At 41.6% G+C, this 16,724-nt stretch overlaps 1 protein-coding gene across 3 annotated transcripts; it reads left to right on the forward strand.

Moving 5' to 3' along the window:
* The first annotated feature begins 87 nt into the window (after window positions 1–87).
* On the forward strand, window positions 88–16,524 carry LOC138962913 (organic cation transporter protein-like). 3 transcript variants are annotated; one of them, XM_070334874.1, is made up of 11 exons: window positions 88–339; window positions 682–846; window positions 1,766–2,045; window positions 2,957–3,060; window positions 3,686–3,840; window positions 4,559–4,727; window positions 5,542–5,683; window positions 8,155–8,381; window positions 10,849–11,024; window positions 11,403–11,554; window positions 13,870–16,524. In XM_070334874.1, the coding sequence occupies exons 2-10, from the start codon at window positions 704–706 to the stop codon at window positions 11,531–11,533; spliced, it is 1,527 nt and encodes a 508-aa protein (XP_070190975.1). In that variant the 5' UTR covers window positions 88–339; window positions 682–703; the 3' UTR covers window positions 11,534–11,554; window positions 13,870–16,524. The 3 variants fall into 3 exon arrangements, with proteins under 3 accessions (XP_070190975.1, XP_070190974.1, XP_070190976.1); XM_070334873.1 differs by having other exon boundaries at window positions 91–339; window positions 5,542–5,757; XM_070334875.1 differs by lacking the exon at window positions 682–846 and having other exon boundaries at window positions 94–339; window positions 5,542–5,757.
* The last annotated feature ends 200 nt before the right edge of the window (window positions 16,525–16,724 follow it).

Here is a 16,724-nt window from a genome sequence, read left to right on the forward strand (position 1 = left end):
GTTGTGTGCGTTTTTTTCTAGTTCTAGACAACAAGTGTGCTGTATAGAAAATTAAATTGTAGTTTGCAAGTTTGGTTTGTTTCAGTAAAGAACGCGCTGCGAATTATCTGTGTAGACGATCGTGTTTGTTCAACGTATTGTGGCTTGTGTGCACTTGTTCAAATGAGTAGCAAATAGATACTCCTACTGGCTGCTCTCAAACATGAGCTGACAAACATTTATTGTGCCAACTGTGACAAAGTACGGTCGTTTAAACTTGCTGTTTGCCTGTGTACTCCTTCTCCCGAATTGCCTCCATTGGCGAAAATTCGACTTTGTCTTTGTTCTGTCTTTGTGTTGGTGAGTACCGATTTCTTCTGTTTTTCTGCCATTAATTCAAGTAAGGGACCATGTGAACGAAAGTTAGTATTCGCTAGTTAAAATGTCAATCAGAAGCGACCAGTTTAGAGTTATATTGTCCGGGTCCCTGCCGCTAATAAAAAATAGATGTTTATCTCAACTTTCCTCAAATAATGGTCGGCCGTGAGCTATAACTGCAGGTTAGCAATGCATGCCAATAAGCTGTATCTCCTAGTCCCGAGAGAAATAAACTAACGAATAATGTTCACGTAAAACAAGGCTAAAAATCACTGTTTGTATCAAAGATTGGAGTCGCTTTCTTTCTGTTCACACATGAACGAGCTCGTCACGCCTCTTCGCAGCCATGAAGTTTGACGACGTACTGCGAGAGATCGGAGAGTTTGGGTGGTACCAGAGGCGGGTCTACCTGCTGGCCTGTCTACCTATCATTTTCTCTTCCTTTGAAACGATGAGCAGTGTCTTCATCCTAAACATACCCGCACACAGGTAGTAGGAATAATAAATACGCTGGAACCAAATGTCAGCGTCTATATTTTAACATACTCGGACACAGGTTATGTGTGTGACTAGTACTACGGTTGGAACCATAAGCAGCATCTGTATATGTGCACATGTCTAAATAAGGGGCAGGGACGGGGGGAATAAAGGTGTGGGAGGAGGGGTGATGATATACTCGCAAAATCCGATTCGTGCACACATTTTTTTTTTTAAATGAGAGTCTCAGCACACGAACTTAGAAGACAATATGATAATGTATCTCTCTTCTGGGAACGCAGAGGAAGAAGAAGAGAAGAAATATATCTCTCCATCGGTGTATGTGGCTATCAGGATGTCTGTCTGTCTTTACACCCCCGGTATAGGGGTGTGTATAGGATTCGCTCGATGTGTTTGTTTGTTTGTTTGGGTGTGTGTTTGTGTTCGCATATAGATCTCAAGAATGAACGGACCGATCGTCACCAAACTTGGTGAACAGGTTCTATACATTCCTGAGACGGTCCTTACAAAAATTGGGACCAGTCAAACACACGGTTATGGAGTTATTGGTGGATTAAGATTCTACAAGGACTTATAGCGGGACATATTAATGGTCAAAGGGAAATAACCTTCTCAGTTGGTGGCAGTGAGAATGGTTATTTCCCTTTGACCAACGGGGGTGTTTTTCCTACCTCGGAGGAATTTCTTGTTGTATAATCTGTTTTGATAATTTGGTTTGATGCCAGTTTTTTGTTGTTTACCTTATTGGTGGTTTTGTTTGGCTGGTTGGTTGGGTGGGTGGGTCTGTTGTAGGGTTGCTGGTTTTTCTGTTTGCTTCTTTAACCTTTCTTGTTGGGGCATGTTGTATTGTCCGATATAGGCTTGCTGCATTCCAAAGCTCAGATGCTTTATTTGTTGTTGTCACTGAAAGATGTGCAATCCCTGGCTACCCGCATGACCACTACCACGTCACCAATGAAACACACGCTGCCCTTCTCAACCAGTCCATTCCCTCGGAGAACGGGCAGTGGTCAAAATGCAACGTCTACAGTGACGTCATCTTTGATGTCAGGAAAAACGCCAGTGACGTCACAAGGATGACATCGGTTGAAGAAGGGATTGGTAACGTGTCATACAATCGTGCTGCAGTCTCAAAATGCCAGAGATGGGTTTTCGACCATTCCGTTTTTGAGAGTACCATAGCCACCGATGTAAGATCAAAACGTTTTCTTAGAATGTTTTCTTTCTTTTTTCAATCTGTGTTATAATTATGATCTAACCTATGTAAGCATTGCTATTTCTTGTTTAGATAAACTGTCTGGTTTATACCGGAGTGGTTAGTCCTATTCAATGACTTTTATTTACATTTTGCTTTAATAAAAGATAAGTTAAAGCAACAACAACAACAACAACAACAACAACAACAACAACCAACAACAACAACAACAACAACAACAACAACAACAACAAATTCACAGTGGTTACATCTCACGACCAGCTATGAAATTCCATGTCAAGCTTACTGCAGTAATTGTTTTGTGTGTGAATATTTTATGGACTTAATTTGAGTCTGATAACGACGGTAGATTATGCAACTAAACGCTGTTTTCCGTCATGAAATGATGTGCCTATGTTAATAAAATTGTAGGGCGTTTTGCTGAGCGTTCGCCCAAAATAAAAATAAAAATTTAAATTTAAAAAAAAGGATGATGTAACCAGATATCGCTCTGGCAAAAACAAGTTTAGGAAAAGACAATGATAAAGCCATGCATGCTGGACTTTTTTTGATGAACCAAAATCTGACAAAGCCACTAGTATCTTTTACACAATTAATGAATTGAAAATGTCCCACGGTGCACAGACACCAACCAGACTGTTCATGTATGGTATGTGACCAAGTGGAGGGATGGAATTGTCCCATGTTAAAAGTCTGGCCAGGTCTGAGACGGTGAGCCACACTGTTTACACGGGAAGTAATGTGCTCTTCAACTTCCCAAAATTGCAAAAAATATGTTTGGTCAATTCGTCAAATATGCAGGGAAAACTACAAACCTTGCATTATCTCCCGTTGTACTTGTATGAATGTCGAGAGAAGTGGCCAAAGAAAACATCTTCTTTTCAGTTCAGCTTGGTTTGTGACCGCAGTGTGTTTCGCTCCACTTCAAACGTGGTGGCCGAAATTGGGACACTTATCGGTACGGGTGTCAGTGGACTCGCCGCAGACAGGTAAGGAATAAGGATAAAATAAAGATAAGAATAAGATGTCATATGTAGTCCTGTGAGGTTAGCGTCTTGGAAATTCGGGCAGCTTTCTCACTGGGGAAAGCGAGCTGCCATACAGTTTACGACGTTACCCATTTTTTTCTTGTTCCTGCATGCGTGTGTTCATGGTTCCAAGCCCTGAGACTTTCGCTGTGAAATCAACTAGACAAACATACATACTCTGCATACTTGCATTGCAATCTGGATTTCTGTCACACCAAAATATTGCACTTGCATGCACAGTCGCGATGACTTTTCATTTTGTTTGTCTAATAATCTACTTAACACAAAATGAGTTCATGGGAACGTTGAATTAACTTCAAATTACTGACTTTAATTTACTCTCCTCTCTCCAACCAGAGATGGGAGAGGTTTTTGGGTTTTAATGTCCCTTCAGCAGATGCTAGCTGCTATTCGAGACCGAGAGATGGGAGAGGGTGCGGATGGGGGGATCAGTATATCAGAGTCTCCCCCGAAAGCGGCCTATGGTTTCCTAAATGGCGGGGTAAAAACGGCCATACACATAAAATCCGTGGTTGTTTCAGCTCATGAACGAAACAAACACAAACATATGAGAGTCTGTCCCCAGGTTTGGCCGAAAGCTGCCGTTCTACATTGGAGCCCTAGCCCTGATGAGTGGGGGGTTTGGCATCGCTTTCACCACCAACTTCATCGTTCTCAACTTCTGTCGTTTCCTCATCGGCCTTGCTCGAATGACTCTTTGGGTCAACGGCTTGGTCATAGGTCAGTTGCATTGGCTTTTGTCGTGATGTGTCAACACGACTTTGCCAGAAGAAGACGTTGACAATGACGACGGATGGATGGATGGATGGATGGATGGGCGGAAGGATGGGTTGGTGGGTGGGTAAATGAATGGATGTTTGAATGGATGAGTGTAGAATGGACGGATGGATGGATGGCCGTGTGCATAGATGGATGTACTCAGACTATGGGTTATCAACTGTTTGATGGATGAACGCAGCCTATGGGTTATCAACTGTTAGATGGATGAACTCAGGCTATGGATTATCAACTCTTAGATGGGTGAACTCAGGCTATGGGTTATCAACTGTTATATGGATGAACTCAGGCTATGGGTTATCAACTGTTAGATGGATGAACTCAGGCTATGGGTTATCAACTGTTAGATGAATGAACTCAGCCTATGGGTTATCAACTGTTAGATGGATGAACTCAGCCTATGGGTTATCAACTGTTAAATGGGTTATCAACTGTTAGATGGATGAACTCAGGCTTTGGGTTATCAACTGTTATATGGATGAACTCAGGCTATGGGTTATCAACTGTTAGATGGATGAACTCAGCCTATGGGTTATCAACTGTAAGTTACAACAGTCATAGGTATACTATCATGTTTGCCATCGTCGTTAGGACAACTGTTGCAAACATCTAGGTCTTTGAGGCAATCCGATGCACTCTGTATTACTGTTATCTTGTGCAGGCATGGAGATCGTGGGACCTTCGAAACGAGTGTTCGCAGGGACCTTCATTGAACTGGTGTGGTGTGTGGGGGCGTTTCTGCTGCTCCTGTTCGCCTACTTCATCCGAAATTGGAGATACTTGGAGATTGCTGTTTCTGTGCCAAGCTGTGTGCTTCTGGCTTACTGGTGGTAATTGTCATATGATATCTGACTGCCAAGCTGTGTGCTTCTGGCTTACTGGTGGTAATTGTCATATGATATTTGACTGCCAAGCTGTGTGCTTCTGGCTTACTGGTGGTAATTGCCATATGATATTTGACTGCCAAGCTATATGTGCTGCTGGCTTACTGGTAGTAATTATCATATGATATTTGACTGCCAAGCTGTGTGCTGCTGGCTTACTGGTGGTGAGTGTCATATGATATTTGACTGCCAAGCTGTGTGCTGCTGGCTTACTGGTAGTAATTATTATATGATATTTGACTGCCAAGCTATGTGCTGCTGGCTTACTGGTGGTAAGTGTCAGAATTAAGCTTTGTGATGTTGGCCTACTGTTGGTAATTCTTCAAAATGACTATTCTTTTGCAAGTTACAATGAAGGAAAATAAAGGTAAAATAAGATGAAAGGGATGTAAAGATTACACACACACAAACACACATACACACACATAATCGGACACACACACGTATACACACATACACACACACACATACACACACACACACACAACCAGACACATACACACACACACACACACACACACACACACAAACACACACATAATCGGACACACACACGTATACACACATACACATACACACACACACATACACATACACACACAATCAGACACATACACACACACACACACACACATTAAAAAAGAAACATAACTGAAAACTGTATAATCAGACCGTCTGATCTGCCAAACATTTGTCACGGTGGGGGGTGAAAACGTGCTTTTGTACATAGAGATGATTTGTTAAAAACAATCCTCCCCAGGTTGATCCCGGAGTCTCCCCGCTGGCTGGCCTCCAAGGGTCGCGAAAAGGAAGTTCTGCTCATCCTGGAGAAGATCGCCTCCTCCAACAAAACCAAGCTGCCTGATGTTGATGACGTCAGCAAGAGCCTTGTGGAGAAGCAGGTCAGCCTGAGCTTCATTCACCTCTTCAAGTCTCGCGAGCTGATCGTGCGCTTTGTCGTTGTCTTCAGCAACATGTAAGTTATCGGTACGCAGCTCTTCCATGATTGAACGCGTTCTACTCACCATCTCAGATCGTGCCATTCTTTTCTTCTTCTTCTTGAGAGAAATTCAAGGTTAACGCCTTCACAGCAAAGCCATTAGGGGCATGTTCCCGGGGTTTACCCCGACTTTAGATAAACTACACATGTGTATGCGTGTTTAGGTCGAATAGGCCACCTGCACTTATGGCAGAATGACCGAGTTTTTTACGCGCCAAGGAGGTGACACGGGGGTGGGCCATGGCTACAGTCTGTTGGTCTGCACATAAAACTGACCCGTGTCCGTCCCGGCCCGGATTCGAACCTCCGACCTTTAGGATCACAAGTTCAGTGCTCTAACAACTGAGCTACCGGGTCCTTTCACCATCTTAGATCTGGCCATTCTTTTCTCTTTTTTTTTCTTCTTCTTCTTCTTCTTGTCGATCACACGTCTTATATTGTCAGCCCGGACAGCGAGACAAATGTTACTGTCTTCTCCAGGTACTCCTTTCCTCCGTACAGCTGACAGCGGAGGGGGACTGCAGTTGGCCACACGGTTTTCCTCAGGTTCTCTAGGATGGGGCATCTCTGTGGTCTGTGGCCATTCTTTTAAATTGGATGAGAAAATCCCTCCACAATTTGTGTGTGCATGAATTTAACAGATTACCATGACTGTGTGTCCGTTGAGAACAATGTTGTGTGTGTTAAATCCTCATTCCTCACAGAAGGCGGTCGCGCGGTCAATTTATATTATGTTGGTAGAGCACTGGACTTGTGATCCTAAGGTCGTAGGTTCGAATCCCGGCAGGGACGGACATGGGTCAACTTCATGTGCAGACTCTGAGACGGTATCCATGTCCCACCCCCGTGTCACTAAAGTGGCACGTATAAGACCTCAGTCATTGTGCCATAAGTGCAGGTGGCTGATTACACCTAAACACACACACACCTGGGTAGCGCGACTCTGTTGCTGCTAGCTTCCCACTGGGAGGAAGCGATCCGAGTTTCCCAGCATTAGGATACTAGAGTAAATGAAAATAAATGTAGTAAGCCTTAGCAGGTGTGAATGGTGAGCCCAACCATGTACATAGGAAGGAGTGTGCCTTGATACGTAGTTCAACAATAACAATAACAATATCAATAACAGCACTTTATTGTCCATTAAGATATTACATAAAAATGAAAAATTTTCTTCGGCACACCCTGCCTGCCTGTAAACGATGGCCTTCGATGCTCTGTGGCTTAGACGCCCTTGCAATGATGTACTCGAACATGATCCGTAACGATGCTAATTAATTCAATGAATGTACTTCTTCTTCTTCTTCAGCGTTCGACGGTTGTGTCCCTAATAATCTTAGGCCTGCTGATCTTATGAACTCGCAAGTTTGGCGCAGGTCTTCCACAGTTCCCCAAAGTTTTGCATCGGGAGTTGTCCTCTCTGTCCAGGTCAGGTCGCCCAGGGGGGCATGGAGAGGGCGCGCTTGTGAAACGTGCTGGGGAGTTTGTTCATCCTCGCCACAGTCACATAGAGCTGTGGCTGCAACGCCTATCCTTGTTCATACGGGATGAACATTCCTCAGCTTCAAAGTGTCGATTCATTCATATTTTTGAATGAGGACGTGTTCCCGTACGTCTAGCAGGCGCAACACGTTGTTTGCAGAAATAGAAATCTGCAAGCTAGCAAAAACTGACTGCTAGGGGCGAAAACAAAGACATAGCGCAAAATTAAGGCAAACTACTTGAAGAATATATTGTCCGGATGATTAGTAAGTGGTGGGTTGATGGGTTAGGTGACCGGAAGCTCCGCTGACAAGTTGTTTTGGCTGGCTTAAAATTGCACTCATCTCGCGTTCGACGTTTCTTTTTGTTGACTTCTATTGTTTATTTTGTTTCGAGACAGGAGGAAAGGTGGAGTTTTAGCGTTAAGTAACTTAGTTTGTTTATGTGTGGTTTAATAGTCGGTACATTTCCTCGTTAGTTAGTTATAGTAACTCAGTTAGTTAGTTAGTTAGTTTGCTCGTTAGTTTGCTCGTTAGTTTGCTTGTTAGTTTGCTCATTAGTTTGCTCGTTAGTTTGCTCGTTAATGTGTAATATGATGTGCGTCTGTAGAAACTATAACCTTTTTCCTTCTTACTATCTATATTAGTTGCGTCTGTATTAAGTGTTTGTATGAGGGACAGGTTGTAAGATTAGGCTTTGCCTAAAATCTCTATCCATTGGTCATTAAGTTCAGTTTTAGTAGTTAGTTAGTTAGTTAGTTAGTTAGTTAGCTAGTTAGTTACTCATTAATTAGTTAGTCAGTTAGAAAAAGCAGTCTCTTATACTGTCGACATTACAAGCACCTACCACAGCATTCTATGACACCTTTATGTACCGCTTATGAACACATTTCAGGTATATGCTGAACGTCATTTACTACGCCTTAATGTACAATATAACCAATCTGTCCGGCGATATCTACATCAACTACCTGATCACCGTGGCTTCGGAGACGATAGGTCTAGTTTTGCCCTACTTTCTCCTGGATCGTCTAGGCCGGAAGTGCGTCACTTGTGCCTCTACACTCATAGGGGGCGCAGCGTGCGTGGCTTCCGTTGTTCCCGCTCTTGCCAATGCGCCAGGTTTGTTTGTTTGTTTGTTTTTACATTTAGTCAAGTAATGACTAAATGTTTTAACATCGAGACAGGGAATCGAGACGAGGGTCGTGGTGTATGTGTGTGTGTGTGTGTAGAGCGATTCAGAGTAAACTACTGGACCGATCTTCATGAAATTTGACATGAGAGTTCCTGGGTATGATATCCCCAGACGTTTTTTTTCATTTTTTGGATAAATGTCTTTGATGACGTCATATCCGGCTTTTTGTAAAAGTTGAGGCGGCACTGTCACACCCTCATTTTTTGATCAAATTGATTGACATTTTGGCCAAGCAATCTTCGACGAAGGCCGGACTTTGGTATTGCATTTCAGCTTGGAGGCTTAAAAATTAATTGATGAGTTTGCTCATTAAAGTTGTCATTAAAATCAATTTTTTGCAAACAGATATAAAATTGATTGCATCGTATTCTTCATCACATTCTGAATCTAAAAATATATACATATGTCATGTTTACTCTTAAAATGTGATCGCAATTAACGAAAATAGAATAATTAGTCTTACGATTAAAATTTAAGAAATCGATCCAAAAATGATTTCATCTTATTCTTTATCATTTCCTGATTCCAAAAACATATAGATATGATAGGTTGTATTCAAAACAAGCTCCGAAAGTTAACAAGAATACAGAAAAGCGCGCTTTCCTGCTTAGCACAATACGCTACCGCGCTAATCTGGCGTGTCAATATCACTACGTTTTGCACGTGGAAGGTGAGCGATTTCCTTCACGCGGGGATTGACGAAGCGGCTGTACTCTCTTGGTGAAAAAATACAGTGCGTTCAGTTTCATTCCGTGAGTTCGACAGCTTGACTAAATGTAGTAATTTCGCCTTACGAGACTTGTTTATGTCTGGTGTTGTTTTTTGTGTGGATTATTTTATGGATCTATTTTTTTTTTAAGGTGACCGTATGTCTATGTCTTAGCCTTTGTTTGCTTGGTTTGTTTGTTTGTTCGTGTCATGTCAAACATTACATTTCGTTCTCGCGTGTGACTGTAAGCTTTGGCCAGGGTGCCTCATATACGGATGAATGAAAGAATGTAATTGTTATTTGGCTGCTCGCTTGTTTGTTTAGATGACTGGCTGGTTTTTACATTTAGTCAAGTTTTGATTAGCTAGTTGTGTTTGTTGTTTGTTTGTTTGCTTGAGATTTCCGGTCACGAGTAAAACTTGGTTTATTCCAGGCACTGTTGACGTCTGCTATTGAGGTGTTCTAGCTTTTCTTGTCTGTACTGTAAGTTGCTTCTGCCCAAATGCCAGCTTTTTACATTTAGTCAAGTTTTGACTAAATGTTTTAACATAGAGGGGGAATCGAGACGAGGGTCGTGGTGTATGTGTGTCTGTGTGTGTGTGTGTGTGTGCGTGTGTGTGTGTGTGTATGTGTGTGTGTGTGTGCGCGTGTGTGTGTAGAGCGATTCAGAGTAAACTACTTGACCGATCTTTATGAAACTTGACATGAGAGTTCCTGGGTATGATATCCCCGAACATTATTTTCATTTTTTCGATAAATGTCTTTGATGACGTCATATCCGGCTTTTTGTAAAGGTTGAGGCGGCACTGTCACACCCTCATTTTTCAATCAAATTGACTGAAATTTTGGCCAAGCAATCTTCGACAAAGGCCGAACTTCGGATTGCATTTCAGCTTGGTGACTTAAAAATTAATTACTTTGGTCATTAAAAATCTGAAAATTGTAAAAAAAATATTTTTTTATAAAACGATCCAAATTTACGTTTATCTTATTCTTCATCATTTTATTATTCCAAAAACATATAAATATGTTATATTTGGAGTAAAAACAAGCTCTGAAAATTAAAACAAATAAAAATTATGATCAAAATTAAATTTTTGAAATCAATTTAAAAACACTTTCATCTTATTCCCTGTAGGTTCCTGATTCCAAAAACATATAGATATGATATGTTTGGATTAAAAACACGCTCACAAAGTTAAAACGAAGAGAGGTACAGTAAAGCGTGCTATGAAGCACAGCGCAACCGCTACCGCGCCAAACAGGCTCGTCACTTTCACTGCCTTTTGCACTAGCGGCGGACTACGTTCAATTTCATTCTGTGAGTTCCACAGCTTGACTAAATGTAGTAATTTCGCCTTACGCGACTTGTTGTTTTTTCCTGGACATTTTTACAACTCTGTATTCGCAGCGAAAGGGACACTTAACATCGTCCCGGGTAAAAAGGGTCATAACACGTACATGTGACATTAAGTCAAGCACCGTTGTTTTGATCCGACGAGGTGATTTCTTTTGTGCGACGTTCCAAATTTGATTCTGCAGTTTGCCACCAATACTTATGGCACCCTTCTGCAGTTTGCCACCAATACTTATGGCACCCTTCTGTAGTTGTGCAAATTCTCTGATCCGACACAAAACTATCCTGAGAGGATTTAAAATATTGATTTATTGCCTTTCACGTACAGATTGGGTAGTTGTCGTTTTGTCCACGGTTGGCCGCTTCTTCGTATGCATGGGGTATTCCACCACCTATATCTACGCGGCAGAACTCTTTCCCACCGTCATTCGAGCTTCAGCGATGGGTGTCGGCGTCACCATTGTACGGTCCGGAAGCATTGTCGCCCCCTACATAGCAGACGTGGTAAGCTTACAGAGTTGCATGGTGTCTGCCACTTTTTGAATTCTAGCATTGTATTACTTGGATTTGGGGTGTTCTCTTTGAGTGTTACGCGCTCAAGGGAAAGTCGTCAGGGGCAAAGGAATCTTCTCCTACAAAGTCAACGTAATAAAGTTACTGAGTTTTAGATTGTCTGCCGCCTTTGGGATCCTAACATGCATTATTTGGCTTTTAACAAGAGCCCACCCACCCACCCCTACCAAACCCCCCTTGATAGGAATAGAAAGGGATCTTACACGCAAAACAAAACCTCCCAAGCATCTAAACAAACAAAGAACAACGGAAACAAAGAAACGCCGATTTCCCCCTCAGTTCTCTGCTTTTACTTTTTTGTCAAAACAGGGCATTTTGGTGGGAGGAAGATTGGCCAATGCCCTGCCACTGATCGTCATGGGCGGTCCTGCCCTGGTGGTTGGGTTTTTCGTTCTCTGGCTGCCCGAGACCATGGGCACGAAGCTGCCCGAGACTCTTGATGACGTCAGCAATCTACAGAGGTTTGTGTGAGAAGTAGTGAAACATACACTGAACACAAAAAGTTAAGGATGTATTTTTCAGTGGTGTAGCTCAGATGTTCAACAGCAGTGTTTTGGTCAGAAATATACAGGGTGGGCCATAAAAAGTGTCCACATTTTGTTTTGCAATAACTGAGATAGAAATTATTATTTTACAACATGTTTCATTCCACATAGACTACAATGTTAAAGATTTGTATGCACAAAATCTTATCAAAATCTATGCATTTTCAGAGTCACAGAGTCAATAGTTGATGATGTGCTCAATCCATGCTCCGCGTTGTTGAATGATGAAGCCCATTTTCATTTGAGTGGACATGTCAACAAACAAAACATGAGATTTTGGGCACCTAATCAGCCCCATGAACACATCCAGCCACCACTGAGCCGCGAAAAAGTAACAGTGTGGTGCGCAATTGGCAAAGGAGGGGTTGTTGGGCCCTTCTTTTTTGAAGACAATGACGGAAATCCTGTGACTGAATTCCGAACGTTACATCGAAATGCTACAAAGGAAGTTTATTCCAGCCATCCGAAGAAGGAGGAACATTGACATCTACACAGTTGTCTTCCAGCAAGACGGAGCACCACCTCATTGCTCAAACAGAACTCTTGAGTACTTGAGGCAACACTTCCCCGGCGACAGACTTCTTTCTCGCCGAACAGACAATCCCTGGCCTCCATACTCACCAGACTTGAACCCTGCTGACTATTTTCTTTGGGGTTATTTGAAAGAAAGAGTGTACACAGGCAATCCAAGGACAAGTGAAAAACTGAAAGAAAGCATCAGAAGACAGATCAGAAGGATTCCTGCAGAGATGCTTACAAGGGTTGTGGACAACTTCAACGTTCGTCTTGCAGCTGTCATTTAACAACGCGGAGCATGGATTGAGCACATCATCAACTATTGACTCTGTGACTCTGAAAATGCATAGATTTTGATAAGATTTTGTGCATACAAATCTTTAACATTGTAGTCTATGTGGAATGAAACATGTTGTAAAATAATAATTTCTATCTCAGTTATTGCAAAACAAAATGTGGACACTTTTTATGGCCCACCCTGTATATGTATTTGAAAATCGGCCTTTCTTCTGCTCAAAAATGGGTTTATCCCCGAGTACGCTAGTACTTGGGCTCAACAGACTTTAATCGTGTGTCTGTGTGTGTGTGTGTGTGTGTGTCTCGACTTAACAGCTTATTGCTGGGAAACTACTGGGCGCAGTTCGTTCAAAAGTTGATACACTAACTTGATAATAGGTCCGATTGATCGTATTAAAACTTCATAATGTTACCTGGGACCTAAATGCGAAATAAACCACAAAAACGACTTGGCGGTGGGACGAATTCAGACGGAGCAGCAGCCAGCCATTGAGCTGATAGAACAGCCGAACGCTTCACACAGTGACGAGAACTATAGCGTCGTAAAAAGCATGCGTATCGCAATGCGAGACGATTTGCCAGGCTTTGCGCGTTGTGTGTTTGAATAATTTGATTTTTTGTGTATCCCATTTTCTACCAAGCGTTGGTTGCTCGGTCGCGACTGCGGTGGTTTAGAGGTCGCGATTCTGTGTTTTGATTCTTTTCATATTAATTTGTATTTTTTCTTATGGTTTCCTTTGTTTACATATGTTTCAGTCTTTTACCTTCACTTTACATTAAAGAATTTGGTAAAACTACCTGGGGCGTGATAAATGCAAGAATCCGCGAGCCAGGACAGTAAAAGAACTTCGTGGGCCACCAGTTCACCAGTTATGAAGAGGGTCGGCAGTATATTTTTCACTGTGATCAAATAAAAGAGAAAGGCCAGTCACCACGCACATCCTCGGCTCGCATGCAATGTAGTTATATAGCAAAGGGAATGCCTGTAATTCACACAGAGCAATCACTTGGTCTTAAACGTGCACAAGACAAAAACTTTCATACTGGGGGAGCGAGCCAGTCTGAAGAGTACTCGGGTCCAGCGCGAGCGTTTTTTTTATTGGATTTGAGCCTTATTTGGGTATGACGTCACAGGTCCTTGACTACACCTACCCTAAACAAAAGTGGTTTTTTACGGCATGTTTCGTCGAAAGGACGACTAAAAGTGAACGATATATTTCACATTGTGTACATTAGTGAGTTTATTAGAGTCTAAACTTACACGGCATACCAACTTACCGCGCAGTCAGCCTGGTCTAACGTCGAACAGCCTTACTAGTCTTGATGATGGCTGATCTCGGGTTGTTAATTTGTTTTTCAGGACGACAGATTGACTAAATGTTTTGATGTTGCTTCACGCGACTTGTTTCTTCTTGCAGTGCACGAGGCTGTGTTTGCTGCAAAGACGGAAACTCGGATGAACGAGAACGTGCAGTCACCAGAGAACTGGATAACACGGACCCTGAAGTTTAAGGATACGAGATAAAAATCATGATTCACGTGCATATTTTGTGTGCGAAGTATATTTTGGACAGAATCGGACGATAACTTGATGTCTGCAGATGATACAACTATTTGGATTGGATTGGATTGGATTGGATCAGATTTACAGTCCAGTGAGGTTACCCTCATGGAAATTCGGGCTGCTTTCTCCCCGGGGAAAGCGAGCTGCCATACATACGGCGCTACCCATATATTTTTTTCCTGCATGCGTGTATTCATGTTTCCTGAGACTTAATGCCGTGTGAGATGGATTTCAGCTGAAGTAAATCTCAGGAGGCATTACAACAATCACTCAAAATGCTTTTCCTGAATACTGAGATAAGTGGAGGCAGGGGGTTAAAACCGGAAAACTAAAGTAGTCGTGTTTTTTTTTAACAAATAGGCCTAACATACAAAAATTGCCAGTATTTGAATATTTTAAAAATCATAAAATGGAGGTTGTGTTTCGCTTTTAATATTTTCTTCTTAAATATTATAATTAGTTTAAATGGGTAAAATGTGATTATTTGATAAAGTCTCCCGTGCAATGTTGAGCCTTTTCAAGATCTGTAGTAAATTGTTGTTGTCCATTGATATTCAAATTGAGTTAATATGATAGAATGGTTGTACCAATTGTATTGTGCGGTTTTAAAGTATAGAATTGTGTTAATGTAGCAACAAAATAGCAGCTCCGTTTTATTAGATTATTGTCAAATTAGGGAAATTGACCCAAACTTGTATGATTCTAGGTGATTTTGGACACTTTCTATTTTATGTTCAAATTTACAATATAATGTAACATTTATCGTTTAAATTGGTGGATTTTAACATTAATGTAAATGATGATCAATTTTCGAATACTCTGTACCACTTTTTACGTCGCCTTTATGTAAAATATGCACAAAACACCCGATTTAAAATATGTTGAATCAACACTAAATACTCTGGGCCTAATTGTTGTTGTTTTTGTGTTCTTTCTTTCTTTCTTTATTTGGTGTTTAACGTCGTTTTCAACCACGGTTGTTGTTTTTGTGTGTATAACCAGTTAAATTCACGATGCTGTGCAAAATTGAAAATTGTACTTTGCCTTAAAGATCAATATATACAGTAAAGGCTATCTGAATTGAATGACAACATAAAATGTTTCAAATATAAAATTATTTAGATTTGAAAATCATTTCAACATTTTGCCCGAAGCCTTCGCTTTCTTTTTTCATTTCAGTATACTTAATCATAGATTACCAATTCAGAAAGCTCAAATATTAAATATACCGCATGTTGAGAGAATGCGTGAGATCTTGAAAAGGAATTTCACCATAAACTTTGCTAAACAATTCTTGCATCAAGTTTCGTACCCGAGATAAAACATTAAATTTTATTCCCATGTAATTTCATTCAAACTTTCTGCCATTAAAGGCAATTCACTTGGCTATCTGGTACACTTTTCGGATCAAATATTTCCATTACAAAGATAACGTGATTGCCGCTCAAAAAAGACACCCCCCCCCCCCTTTTCCTTAAATCGCACTAACAACAACGTAAGGTACCATAAAATAAACAAATCGACGAAAACTTAAGAAAGGCACGACTTGGCAACTTTTCCATACAAAGAGAAATACAAATCAATTTTCAATCCAGGACAGGTTGTTGTGTTTCAATATCTTGCGTACTTCTTGTGTTGTTCCATTTCTCCTGACGCAGGTGTCAATTGCATGAGTGGTCAAAAACGGTAGGGTGTTGCGTCAACTTTGAGTGGTACAAAGACAAAAAAGCTCGGTATTTCATCAATGACCCGGTATATTGCTTTGACTGAACCAAAAAGCCGAGACACAAAAAGCCGTGGACTGTTGGTGGAGAGTCACAACGTCGAGAGTGACAACAGGTCGAGCACGACCAGAGGTTGGTAGCAAAATGTCGAGAGAACAAACGGTCGAGGACTGAAGATGTCGAATAGTCAATTTTGAACACACACACACACACACACACGCGCGCGCGCGCGCACGCAAGCACGTACACACACGCACGCACACACACACACACGCATACACGCATAACTCTTACTCAAATTGTCAATGATAGCCTGTTATCTGGTGTTTTTCCATCATTGTTCAAAACTGCACTTGTCAAACCACTTCTCAAAAAACCTAGTCTTGATGTCAATATTTTGAAGAATTATCGTCCTGTATCTAATTTATCATTCTTGTCCAAAGTTTTTGAAAAGGTAGTTTTGAAGAAACTGTTGTCATATTTGAACACCCATGATTTGATCTCGCATTCTCAGTCCGCTTATCGCCCTTCTCACTGTACTGAAACAGCCCTACTTAAAGTAATCAGTGACATTCTGTCTGCTCTGGATGGTGGTGACGTGTCAGTGCTTTCCCTACTTGACCTTTCTGCAGCGTTCTTCATAGACTTCAGACTCTGTACGGCATCACCGGTCCACCGCTAGCATGGCTTGAGTCCCATCTCATTGGCAAGACCCAGGCTGTGCTTGTCGATGGCCAGATGTCTGCTCCAGCCCCACTTTCTTTCGGCGTTCCTCAAGGTTCAGTACTCGGTCCCATCCTTTTCATCATGTACACTAAGCCCCTCTCCACACTGATTCAAAACCATTCTGTTTTAAATCAGTCTTTTGCTGATGACACCCAGCTGTATAAACCCAGTCCCCCTGCAGAGACACATTCCGCCATCCAGACCATTCAGACATGCATCACTGATGTTAAATCTTGGATGGTCGATAACAAACTTAAGC

Source organism: Littorina saxatilis, linkage group LG3 (assembly GCF_037325665.1).
Source record: "Littorina saxatilis isolate snail1 linkage group LG3, US_GU_Lsax_2.0, whole genome shotgun sequence".
In the NCBI taxonomy this organism is placed as follows: Eukaryota; Metazoa; Mollusca; class Gastropoda; order Littorinimorpha; family Littorinidae; genus Littorina; species Littorina saxatilis.

Coding starts and splice junctions, on each gene's coding strand:
- LOC138962913 (XM_070334873.1), top strand. CDS start 704: ATGAAGTTTGACGACGTACTGCGAGAGATCGGAGAGTTTGGGTGGTAC. Junction 3,061..3,685: donor AGTGGACTCGCCGCAGACAG/GTAAGGAATAAG, acceptor GTCTGTCCCCAG/GTTTGGCCGAAAGCTGCCGT. Junction 3,841..4,558: donor GGTCAACGGCTTGGTCATAG/GTCAGTTGCATT, acceptor TATCTTGTGCAG/GCATGGAGATCGTGGGACCT.